Below are 12,207 nucleotides of genomic sequence, written 5' to 3'. Positions count from 1 at the left end.
TGCAATAAATGATTGAAAGTGTTTCCAAACTTTATGTACACCCTGTATTATTATGTGTAACTCCACATTTACCATTACAAACAACTTGTAATGAAATTCATTTCAACACATGTAATAAGCAAATATAAGTTTTTATATTACTTCCTAGGTTATTAGTTGCAGCTGTTAAATTATTTATGATAGTAGATCAACTCACTGTCTTCCAGTGTCTTAGCCTCCTGTGGATATGAACTACTATTTCCACCTGATGCCACAGATATCACACTCACATTATATTTAGAGAAAGGCCATCCATAAGGAAATGTATATTCTGTGACATCTTCATCAAACACTGAGCTCCAATAGTGATGTGATGGGGGCTGGCAATTGATTTCCTTTTCAGAAATATATTCCACAGTAACAACATAGTTCCTCAGTTCTCCATTAATACAGGTAGGAGGATACCACACAACAGTAAATTCCCTGGGTAAAATATTTCTTATGGAAACATTAACTGGACTATCTGGAACTGAAAATTTTTATTTTTGTTAGATGCATCTTAAGTGTACCTCACAATGTGTACTAAATTCAATGTTTTTGTGACATCAAGTTAAAGAAATCCATCTCATTTTTCTGATCTGAGACTCGGGTTCCTACGTGAATCATACCCACACTCAACAATCTGTTGTATCAGACAGCTACAATATTCTATCAAAAAGTTAAAAGGCCATACAATGATCTATAGTCTCTATTACCAATCTTTCAACTACAAATCAACAGGTAAATTCTTCCACCCACTTACTTTTTTAATAAAGTGTGATCTACCTACTTTAATTTTCTACAATTTCTAAGGGTAACAACACCCCTAGAGTAAACAACATCTGTCAGAACTATTGATATTCTCAGGAGAGCCAGCCATAACTAAACTATTCTGCCTGGTATGCAAGATATATGAAACAAGGGAAATACACTAAGACTTCAAGAAGAATGTGATAATTCAACAATGTAGGAAAAGACAGATTGCTACTTACCATGACGAAGACATGTCAAGATGCAGACAGGCACAATTAAAGGACACTCACATATTTGCTCTTGGCCACAGCCTTCATCGTAAAAGAGACAAACATAAGCACCATTCACACACACATGACCGCCAACTCCAGCATCTCAGGCTGGAAGGTTGGAGCTGGCGGTCGTGTATGCGCAAGGTGTGCTTGCTCATGCATGTGTGTGAACAGTGCATGTTGTGTGTCTTTTATTAATTAAGGCCATGGCTGAAAGCTATATGTGAATGTTTTTTTATTGTGCCTGTCTACAACTTGACATATCTTCTTCATAGTAAGTAGCAATCTGTCTTTTCCTTCATTGTTGATATAGCTATCTGGAGCTTCCATTGTTTGAGAATATAATAATTGCAATTCTAAGGAAAGTAGGTGTGGACAAGCATGAATATTATTAAACTATCAGTTTAATAAATCACAGTAGCGAAATACTAAAGTGAATTATTTACAGAAGAATGGGAAATCTGGTAAAAGATGACCTTGTGGAAGATCAGTTTGGATACAGAGAAATACAGGAAGACACAAGGCAATATTGACCTTATGAAATATGTTAGAAGGCAGGCTAAGGAAAGGCAAATCTATGTGTATAGCTTTAGTAGATTTGGGAAAAGCTTTTGATGATGTTAACATGAATACACTCTTTGAAATTCTGGAGGTAGCAGGGAAAAATACACGGAGTGAAATGTTATATACTATTTGTACAGAAAACAGACAACAGTTATAAGTTGAGAGGCATGAAAGGGAAGCAGTGGTTAAAAACAGGTTGAGATACAATTGCGGCCTATTGCCAGTGTTAGCCAATCTGTAATTTCAGTAAGTCGTAAAGGAAACCAAAGAAAAATTTAGATAAGGAACTTTGAGGTTTGGTAATGACATTGTTGTTATGTGAGAGAAAGCAAAGGACTTGGAAGAGTAGTTGAATGGAACAGACAGTCTCTTGAATGGAAGATATAAGATGAACACTAAGAAAAGAAAAAACAAGGATAATGGAATGTAGTCAAATTAAATCAGATGATGCTGAGGGAATTAGATTAGGAAATGAGACACAAAAAGTAGTGGATGAGTTTCTACATTTGGACCGCAAAATAAGTGATGGTGGCCAATGTACAGAAGATATCAAGTGTAGAATGCCAATGGCAAAGAAAGTGGTTTTTAATAAGAGAAATTTGTTAACAAATATAATTTTAAGCAGTAGGAAGTCTGTACTGAAGATATTTGTCTGGAATATAGCCTTGTACAGAAGTGAAATGTGGCCAATAAGCAGTTCAGATGGGAAGAAAATAGAAGCTTTTAAAATATGGTGCTACAGAAGAATGCTGGAGGTTAGACTGGTAGATCAGGTAACCAATGGGAAGGTACTGGATAGAACCAGAAAGAAAGGAAATCTATGGCATAATTGGACTAAAAGAAGCCATCGGTTGACAGGACACATTCTGAGATGTCAATTTAGTATTGGAGGGAACTGTGGAGGATAAAAACTGTAGAGAGAGACCAAGGGATGAATATAGTAATAAATTTCAAAAGAATGTATGCTGCAGCAGTTATACAGGGATAAAGATGCTTCCTCATGGTAGAGTAGTGTAGAGAACTGCATCAAACCAGTCTTAGGACTGAGGACCACAACAACAGCAAGATTTCATTTATTTTATCTAAATCCTGTTGGTTGTTCTTGACAAACTCAACCAATAGTGGATTGTGTTAAATAATGGATTAAGAGTGTAGTAACATTGTCATTCATATATTTGGCTATCACACGTGTGATTGTTTATGAGTGATCTTAATTAAATCAAATCTACTTTGAAGTAGATTAATGAAAAGAAGCACAACAAAATTTTTACACTAACTGTTTGCAAGACAATAGCATGAAACTCTACAACCACTTCATGTTTTGGAATAATCACGTAATTTCATTTCCATCTTCATAACACTTCATTCTAAAGTTATTATCATATTCATTGCACTCTTATAGTGTAGGCCCAAAACAAAAACATATTCAGAAGCATCACAAAAAATATTATAGTGAAAATTTTATTATAAGAGTATCACATGTATTCGTAATAAGCTGTATGACAAAAACATGTTGAAGTGTTATTTTTTTAGTCTTAGCATTACATCAAGAGTGTACATTTTAAAATTTTGATGTAATAAAAGCCTCCATTGAAACATTGCAGAAAAAAGGCAAAAAAGGAAGAAGAAAAAAACAAGTTAAATGGAGCTTGGTAAGAAAGACAAGAAGAAGTGGATCGAGATGTAGCAAACTGGAATAGCTCTAATTACACTGATGTCACCCCTAATGTAAATATTCCCATTTTAATACCTAATTTATACACTGTATTTACCTGTAATGTCAAGATTATTTTGCCAAAGGTATTTTTCTGATCCATCTCTATAGTGTAAGACACATTTAATTTAATACAGTGACATAAATATTCTATATGCAAATATTTTACTCAAGGACATAGTCAAGATTTAAGATTCAATGAAACCAAATGCTATCAAAATTCCACGATTAATTTATCTAATTTTAAACTGCTATTTCTCTATGTTTCAAAGAATATTTTGTCACATTTCAAAATTTTGTAGCTTACCAAATAATATTCTCAAATTTCATTGTCATAACAAACACAACATTTAATTCTTGGAAAATTTCAATATTACCTTTCTGTACATCTGAGTTTGGTGTGCTGAAAATAGTACAGTATCATTTGGCAAACTTGTTCATAATGTTGCAGTCCAGAATGCTATACATGGTTGATATGAAAAAATTTTAAAGTTATCCCTAGCTGCTGAGAGTGCCAGAGCTGAAGCCAAGGCAGACTAGCACACAATATCAAGATCAAATGCAAACAAGGAAAAACAGCCAATATTATGTGTAGCATGGGCACACCACTGTGTTATCTGCCACACACCACCTGAGCTGGATGACCAAACTGGCAGTGGGGAAGGAAGCAGAACATCGGTCTCTTGACGAAGCACATTGAAGTAACAACACGAGTCATACACAAGAGTGGCTTTAAAGCATGAAGTTGTTGCAGACATAATCAAACTAAATGACCAAAGTGAAGAGCTGGGACGCAACAGTTTGGTGTAGAGCAGAGACAGGTTCAGAGAAATAAGCCACAATCATGCTTGCCACAAGATAACATCATCAGCATAGGCCAACTGGGACAAATGCTCTGACTTCCAAACACCAGATCTCAATTTGTTTCTAACCAGTTGTAAGGTGGGACCTGCAATGCTCCATCTGCGATCCATCTAGATGACTTCAATGTAAACTGCAACAGTCAGCCAGCCTGACCAACTTGGCTGCTGTGGGCTGCTGCCATCTTGTCTTCACCTTTGCTGATGAAAAGACTTGAGTGGGCAACCCGTATAACCAGGCACCCTGTGGGCCTTGGTACATGGTGAGCTTCTATACTAGAATCATCCTGGGGGAGTGATGCTAGCTGCTGCCCCAGACCTACTTCTATGAGCAGACTCTAGTCTCACTGGCCATTCTCTCACTGAAGGGCTGTGATGTAACTCTTTATGACTATAACCATCTTGTGCAAAACAGCTGAGTGTCTTTTCAGAACACTGTCTATTATGTCTATGAGAAAGCCCTGATAATATGCTAATCAGTAAGCCATACTGCTGGCCACTAGAACCATGCTGACAGTGTATGCAGTGAGTCGGTGAGCAACCTCCTATGATGTAGTGGCTCACTGTGTGTACCACTGCAGCATCTGAGACTGCAAGGTGTGCAGGTGTCAGCACATACCAGCCATGTGTGAGGTTCACTTGCTTGTGTGGCTAGTGAACACCCCAAAGAAAATAACTGTATATCCACAGGCAATGAATGTGCATTCTGTTGACAATGCCTTACTATTGCTTTTCAACTTGTAATGGATCCCATCCTCACACCCCCCATCTCCCACCCTGCATTGCCTGCAGTCTGCAACACAATATCCTGACAACCATAGAGGCCATGGCTCCAACCCTCTATATTTGGTATCAGAAATGGTTGCCATTTGTTGAGATGTCTACACCTGGTACCATACCTGCACATCTACAGCATCAATAGCTGATATTGCCTGTCAATTTCTCAAGCTTTACTGCTACAGATTCCAGTTCAATACTATGTTGTGTTGTGAGTAGCGGTCTTTCATTGATTTTTTTTCTCTTTTATGTATGGACCACAGGAACATCCACAGAAATTGGAAGGTTACTTTTGTCTAATAGTGGGAGCATGTGGATCTCTCCCAGTATCATAGCAGTTTTAGAAAAGTCTGCCGTAAATTATCTTAGGTATTCTGACTTGGTACATTGCTACACCCGTATCCATATATATTAATTACCAGTCAGATAAACTCTGACTCACAAACCTGCATTGACCACCTGTTCACGATTTTAAGTAGGGAAGAATTAGTGGTAAGAACTATTGAAAACTATCTCTTGGGCCATAGAGCTGTATCAACATTGATTAAGACAGACCACATAGTAACCTACTCATTTATGAAAGAAAAACTGACCACAATAAACATTGAGAAAATCTTCCAAACAGAGGCTAGCACAAGACACAAATAAGATGATCTTAATGAGAAGTGAGGTCACTTCCATGATATATTTAACCAGTGTTTTAATTGGGTGTGTCCAATAGTAAAGAAACTAAGAAAATCATGGTAGGCAAAGATTCTTAAGACTCCTCCAGTCATCCACAAATTATGGGAAAATATGAAAGACTTATATGTGTTGTTCCAAGGTATAAAATTACCACACTTTACAATGAAAAACAAATACATCAGGAAAACAAACAGGGAATGCCTGAAGACTCTAAAAGCACACTATTATGCTGAACAGATAAGTGAATCCAAAAATATTGGTAAAACAGCTTGGAATATGGAACACAAAGAGAAGAAATTGAACTAATGCTACAAACAAACTCAGTTAAAATGTGTAATTCATATTTCATGATGAGTGAAACAGAATACGAGGTAATGGAAATAATCTCAAAACTCAAAATAAAAACATCTGTGGCTGGGGTGACATATAATCTACATTACTTAATAAACTGTTCAGTTGGCCAAGAGACTATTTCTGAACTTTTAAGAATTATGTAGACGCAACCAGTGTATAAAAAGGGAGCAACCACTGATATAAAGAATCTAGGCCAATTTCATTAACCCCAGCACTTGGCAGGTTCCTTGAGAGTAACTCTACACCAACTGGGATGGTTTTTCACATGAAACACCTTGTAGCATAGGTTCCAAAAAGAAAGATCCACATCCATTAACTGTTAATGAGTCTGGATGAAGGAAGCAAAGTCATTTGGATTTTTCTAGATTAGTCTAAGGCCTTTGATTCAGTTCATTATGCAGTATTATTGTCCAAATTAGAAACCTACCACCTAAAAGAATTGCACTAAACTCCTTGGGTTTGTAGCTCTGAAATAGAAGATAGTGTACTAGACTGTGCTATAAGATGAAAATAAAATCCTATTAGCAAAATCAGCAAACAAAACTCTTAACTGTGGAGTTCCCCGGGAAATATTCTTGGGTCATTTTTGTTTACTGTATATATTAATGACATAACACAGTCACAAAAATCAAAGATAGTGATCCATGCTGATGACACATCATTTATTATCCAGGAATGTACTGATTAGCTCGATTTATAAAGCAGTAAAGAGAAGTCTGAACTGATGACAGAATATCTAATAGTGAATAAGGGTAAACTGAATAAGGCTATGACTGTTGTAATGAAGTTCTTGATGAATTGTAACCAATATCATACTGAGTCACTGTCTACATTTGAAACATCCAATTAACATAAGGTTTTAGGCATCATTATTAATGGACATCTTACATGGGAAGAGCATATCAGTCACATCTGTAAATAGTTTAGCTGCAATATTTACTTACTGAAACATCACTCAAATGTAATAAATCCTCTTACCATTAAATAAGAATGTTATGGATTAATTCACTCACATTTGCAATATGGCATTGATTTTTGGAGTGGGGCACCCACAATCTATATGGATAGGATGTTCAGGGTTCAAAAGAGAACAATTAGGATAATTGCCAATATGAGTAAAAACCAATCCTGTAGAGACAACTTCAAAAATTATAATCTACTGACATTGTATTCATTGTATTTCCTTAAGACTATGATGGTTATAAAAGAGAGTGATGAATTGAATGTAATGAACAGAGATACTCAAAATTACAACACATGAATCAGATGAGATTATCATGGGGTACTGACTGATAAAAGAGCTACAGATCACAGTCCACATGAAACAGGAAGACAATTCTATAACAGATTGCCAACTAATATAAAACAGCTCCATCAAAATCTTTTTAAAGGAAAACTGAAACAGATGCTAAACAAAAAAGTGTTTATACTCTCTCAAAGATTTCTGAGCTCCATTATTGACAGTATGTTAATGGTGGTAAACATTTATATAATGTGCTCTTGTTGTAAATATTCATTATACTGTATGTATGGCATGATGTCTTTATTAATGTAGAAAAACTGTTGATGAGAAGACTGTAAACTTATTATGGACAAATAAATATTATTATTACTATTATTATTATTACCTTCGGCCTGTGAGGTGTCGATTTTATATTTTATCTAGGCATGAGTTGTCAAGTACTAAGGCAGTAGTGGATCCATGTAATACTCGTAGATGGTTAACCATGAGGCACAATATTGTACAGAATCCCCCTGAGCCAAGGTATGGCACACAGATTAATGTAATTTGTTTCTTGTTTTGCATTTTAGGTAAAGTCCCCTCAATTTTTCTAGTATAATGGCAGATTGAGATTACAAAAATGGCAGAAACAGGTGGGGCAACGTTGCAAGACATTGTTGAAGTTTAGGAACGTAAATATCATTGATCCCTACCTTTAGTAAGGTTTCTGAAATGGTTATCATTTCTCAGTGCTATGCTTGTCTTACAAAGAACAAATCAGTAACAGAAACACAGCATGGCTTTCAGAAAGATCAGTGCACAACAACTACAATTTCTGAATTCCTCCATAAACTTTATACCCTTCAAGACCAAGGTATGAAGACAGGAGGCACATTCTTAGATCTAGTCAACTTAGTCAACCATGGGTTGCCCATCAAGAAATTGAAGGTTTACAACTTTAAGGACACATCTATGCAATCACTCACCACATACTTGGCATCTCGCAAAAACTGTACAAAACTTTCATGTAAGCTAGATAGTAAGATAATAGATTTCCAGTCTTCTAAAGATATAGTAATCCAGGGGGTACCCCAGGGATCAATCCTTTGTCACTTTTTCTTCTTGGTTTATGAAAACGACTTTGAGGCATTACACTCAGCTGCAACTAAGTGGGTGGCAGGAGTAACCGCTAATTTTCTACACCAGGGACTAAACACCAACATCAATAAATCCAAGCTACTAAAATTTAAAACAGCTGATTCTCATGAGATTAAAATAAACAAGATTTGTGATATTACATCAGCAGAAATAGATAACATAAAATGTCTTGGTGTCCACCAGGACAATACTCTACATTGGGTAAACCACATTAATTCTGCATGTGAGAAAATCTGATAAGTCAGCTGTCAAAAATAGTCCCAAGTTAAATGTTAAAAACTGTTTACTATGGAAAGATGTCCATTGCTTAATTATGGTATTGACCTGTGGGGTTGTGCAGCAGACCTGCACATAAATAGAATATTAGTACTGCAGAAAAGAGCCATTAGGTTAATGCAAGGACTAAATTTCCAGAGAATCCCATCATGAAAACTTTGTCCAACATGAATATTTAACGGTTTAACCCTTGTACTTGTAAAGCAATGTAGGAAGAGATAGATTGCTACTTACTATAAAAAAGACATGTCAGGTTGCAGACAGGTATGATGAAAACATGCTCACGTGTAGCTTTCAGCCACAATTCTCAATAGTAATGAGAGATATGCATGCAACATTCACACACACACACACACACACACACACACACACACACACACACACACACACACACATGACCATGAACTCTAGCATCTCAGGCCAGAATGCTGGAGTTGGTGGTTGCGTTTGAATGATGTGTGCCTGCTTGGGTGTGTGTGTGTGTGTGTGTGTGTGTGTGTGTGTGTGTGTGTGTGTGTGTGTGTGTGTGTGTGTGCGTGTGCGTGTGTGTGTGTGTGTGTGTGTGTGTGTGTGGGTGGGTGGGTGGGTGTGTGTGTGAACATTATGTGTATATGTCTCTCCTTACTAAAGATGTCTGCGGCTGAAAGCTACATGTGAAAGTCTTTTAATCATGCCTATCTGCAACTTAATATGTCTTCTTTACAGTAAGTAGCAATCTATACTTTCCTACGTTCTTGATATTCCTACATGGAGTTTCCAGTGTATTTGTAAAATCTTACTACTTCAGGCAGAGGACAAAATTAAGAATAACTGACAGTAGTCCTTATATTAATTGGCAGATGTGGTTCAACAAGCTGCCACATGCTTTGAAAACTTGTGAAGCAAAGCTGTTCCTCAGGGAGTTGACAGCCTTATTTATATTCACTCTGGATTCTAAACTACTTGCCCTCTGTTGTAACATGTAATATAATTTAGAGGATTAAGATGAATGTATGTACCACTGTTGTAAGTAAGTGTTATATACACTCCTGGAAATGGAAAAAAGAACACATTGACACCGGTGTGTCAGACCCACCATACTTGCTCTGGACACTGCGAGAGGGCTGTACAAGCAATGATCACACGCACGGCACAGCGGACACACCAGGAACCGCGGTGTTGGCCGTCGAATGGCGCTAGCTGTGCAGCATTCGTGCACCGCCGCCATCAGTGTCAGCCAGTTTGCCGTGGCATACGGAGCTCCACCACAGTCTTTAACTCTGGTAGCATGCCGCGACAGCGTGGACGTGAACCGTATGTGCAGTTGACGGACTTTGAGCGAGGGCGTATAGTGGGCATGCGGGACGCCGGGTGGACATACCGCCGAATTGTTCAACACGTGGGGCGTGAGGTCTCCACAGTACATCGATGTTGTCGCCAGTGGTCGGCGGAAGGTGCACGTGCCCGTCGACCTGGGACCGGACCGCAGCGACGCACAGATGCACGCCAAGACCGTAGGATCCTACACAGTGCCGTAGGGGACCGCACCGCCACTTCCCAGCAAATTAGGGACACTGTTGCTCCTGGGGTATCGGCGAGGACCATTCGCAACCGTCTCCATGAAACTGGACTACGGTCCCGCACACCGTTAGGCCGTCTTCCGCTCACGCCCCAACATCGTGCAGCCCGCCTCCTGTGGTGTCGCGACAGGTGTGGATGGAGGGACGAATGGCGACGTGTCGTCTTCAGCGATGAGAGTCGCTTCTGCCTTGGTGCCAATGATGGTCGTATGCATGTTTGGTGCCGTGCAGGTGAGCGCCACAATCAGGACTGCATACGACCGAGGCACACAGGGCCAACACCCGGCATCATGGTGTGGGGAGTGATCTCCTTCACTGGCTGTACACCTCTGGTGATCATCGAGGGGACACTGAATAGTGCACGATACATCCAAACCGTCATCGAACCCATCATTCTACCATTCCTAGACCGGCAACGAACTTGCTGTTCCAACAGGACAATGCACGTCCTCATGTATCCCGTGCCACCCAACGTGTTCTAGAAGGTGTAAGTCAACTACCCTGGCCAGCAAGATCTCCGGATCTGTCCCCCATTGAGCATGTTTGGGACTGGATGAAGCGTCGTCTCACGCGGTCTGCACGTCCAGCACGAACGCTTGTCCAACTGAGGCGTCAGGTGGAAATGGCATTGCAAGCCGTTCCACAGGACTACATCCAGCATCTCTACGATCGTCTCCATGGGAGAATAGCAGCCTGCATTGCTGCGAAAGGTGGATATACACTGTACTAGTGCCAACATTGTGCATGCTCTGTTGCCTGTGTCTATGTGCCTGTGGTTCTGTCAGTGTGATCATGTGATGTATCTGACCCCAGGAATGTGTCAATAAAGTTTCCCCTTCCTGGGACAATGAATTCACGGTGTTCTTATTTCAATTTCCAGGAGTGTATATTAATCTGCTCAACCTACATAAGACATTTGCAAAAGTCATCAGCTTGATGGCCTACATACACAAAATGTAAATAATTACATAAATTGTTACAGTCTAATGCTGAATAGAAGGAGAGTAAAGATGCATATGAAGAAAGTACAGGCCACTAGCAGGCAAGTACAGTCTGATTCAGGAGAGATGAAAACATGTTGAGTATACCCATTCCTTCTACTAATCATCAAAGATGGGCCTGTCTTTCGCTATTACTAAACTGGGCAACTGGAGAGACTAAATGTGTGTAAATATGCCTAGGTTATGGTTAGTCAGTGACACAAAGACATATATTGTGTACCATGAGATTCTTAATAAAGTGCAAAAGTTTGGCCAGCTGTCTAATGAACTTGTCCAGCATACAGGAAAGCTAGTTTGGGTTATTGTAGGTGCAGATTTACCAAAGGAAGTATTGTGTGTTGTAAAATCTTTAGAGAGTAGTGATTAGCTGGATAAGTCACACTGTTTTGCATGCAGGAATGTAGTGTGTGTCAGTGAAGTAGATGAAAATTTTATGGTTCTGCTTGGTCTTAATAATTTTGGAGTGGATAAGGCGAATATACCAAAATGTTTACTGATTGCTAATTTAGATGTCTGAGATGAGGATGTTATAGATCAATCAAGAGAGAAACTTTACAGCAAGCAAACCATCAATGAATCTGCGTTACATGAGAAAGTGAAGTACTTACAAGGGAATAATAGGAAAGCAATGGAAACCTTGTTACTGGAGTTTAAAGATTTACTTAATCTGACTGATTCACTACCAACAAGACCAGTCAGAATACCAAGAGCAATAATGCACTAGTAATTAGGGAACCATGTAGGGTCGTAAGATATCTGCATTCTTTGATCAACAGCTGGCTGATGGAATTATTGAACATAGTGTCAGTCCATGGGGTGTACCTATGGTTCTTGTTCCCAAAAAGCCATTAGATGGCACTAGGAAGTACAGATTTTTCTGTGAGTGTCGATATCTTAATGTGAGCAGGCTCAATAGGCCAGGCTTGCAAATGAACCTGTAAGGTTTGAAAATAGTCATCTAAGATAAGTACTGCAGTTGTTGACAGGACTTCAAT

General features: G+C 38.8%; 1 protein-coding gene across 5 annotated transcripts in view; it reads right to left on the bottom strand.

Moving 5' to 3' along the window:
• LOC126281330 (phosphatidylinositol phosphatase PTPRQ-like) overlaps positions 1-12,207 on the bottom strand; it is a 410,186-nt gene that overhangs the window by 216,110 nt on the left and 181,869 nt on the right. For 3 of the 5 annotated variants that reach the window (XM_049980188.1, XM_049980189.1, XM_049980190.1), the window contains one exon: positions 197-508. The exons of the other annotated variants lie outside the window; for them this stretch is intronic. In XM_049980188.1, the coding sequence (XP_049836145.1) occupies positions 197-508 (312 nt within the window). The remainder of the gene's footprint in view (positions 1-196; positions 509-12,207) is intronic. 5 annotated transcript variants of the gene reach the window in all.

The sequence above is a fragment of the Schistocerca gregaria genome, chromosome 7 (assembly GCF_023897955.1).
Source record: "Schistocerca gregaria isolate iqSchGreg1 chromosome 7, iqSchGreg1.2, whole genome shotgun sequence".
NCBI classification, from domain to species: domain Eukaryota; kingdom Metazoa; phylum Arthropoda; class Insecta; order Orthoptera; family Acrididae; genus Schistocerca; species Schistocerca gregaria.
This window is presented reverse-complemented; position numbering and strand designations above follow the sequence as displayed.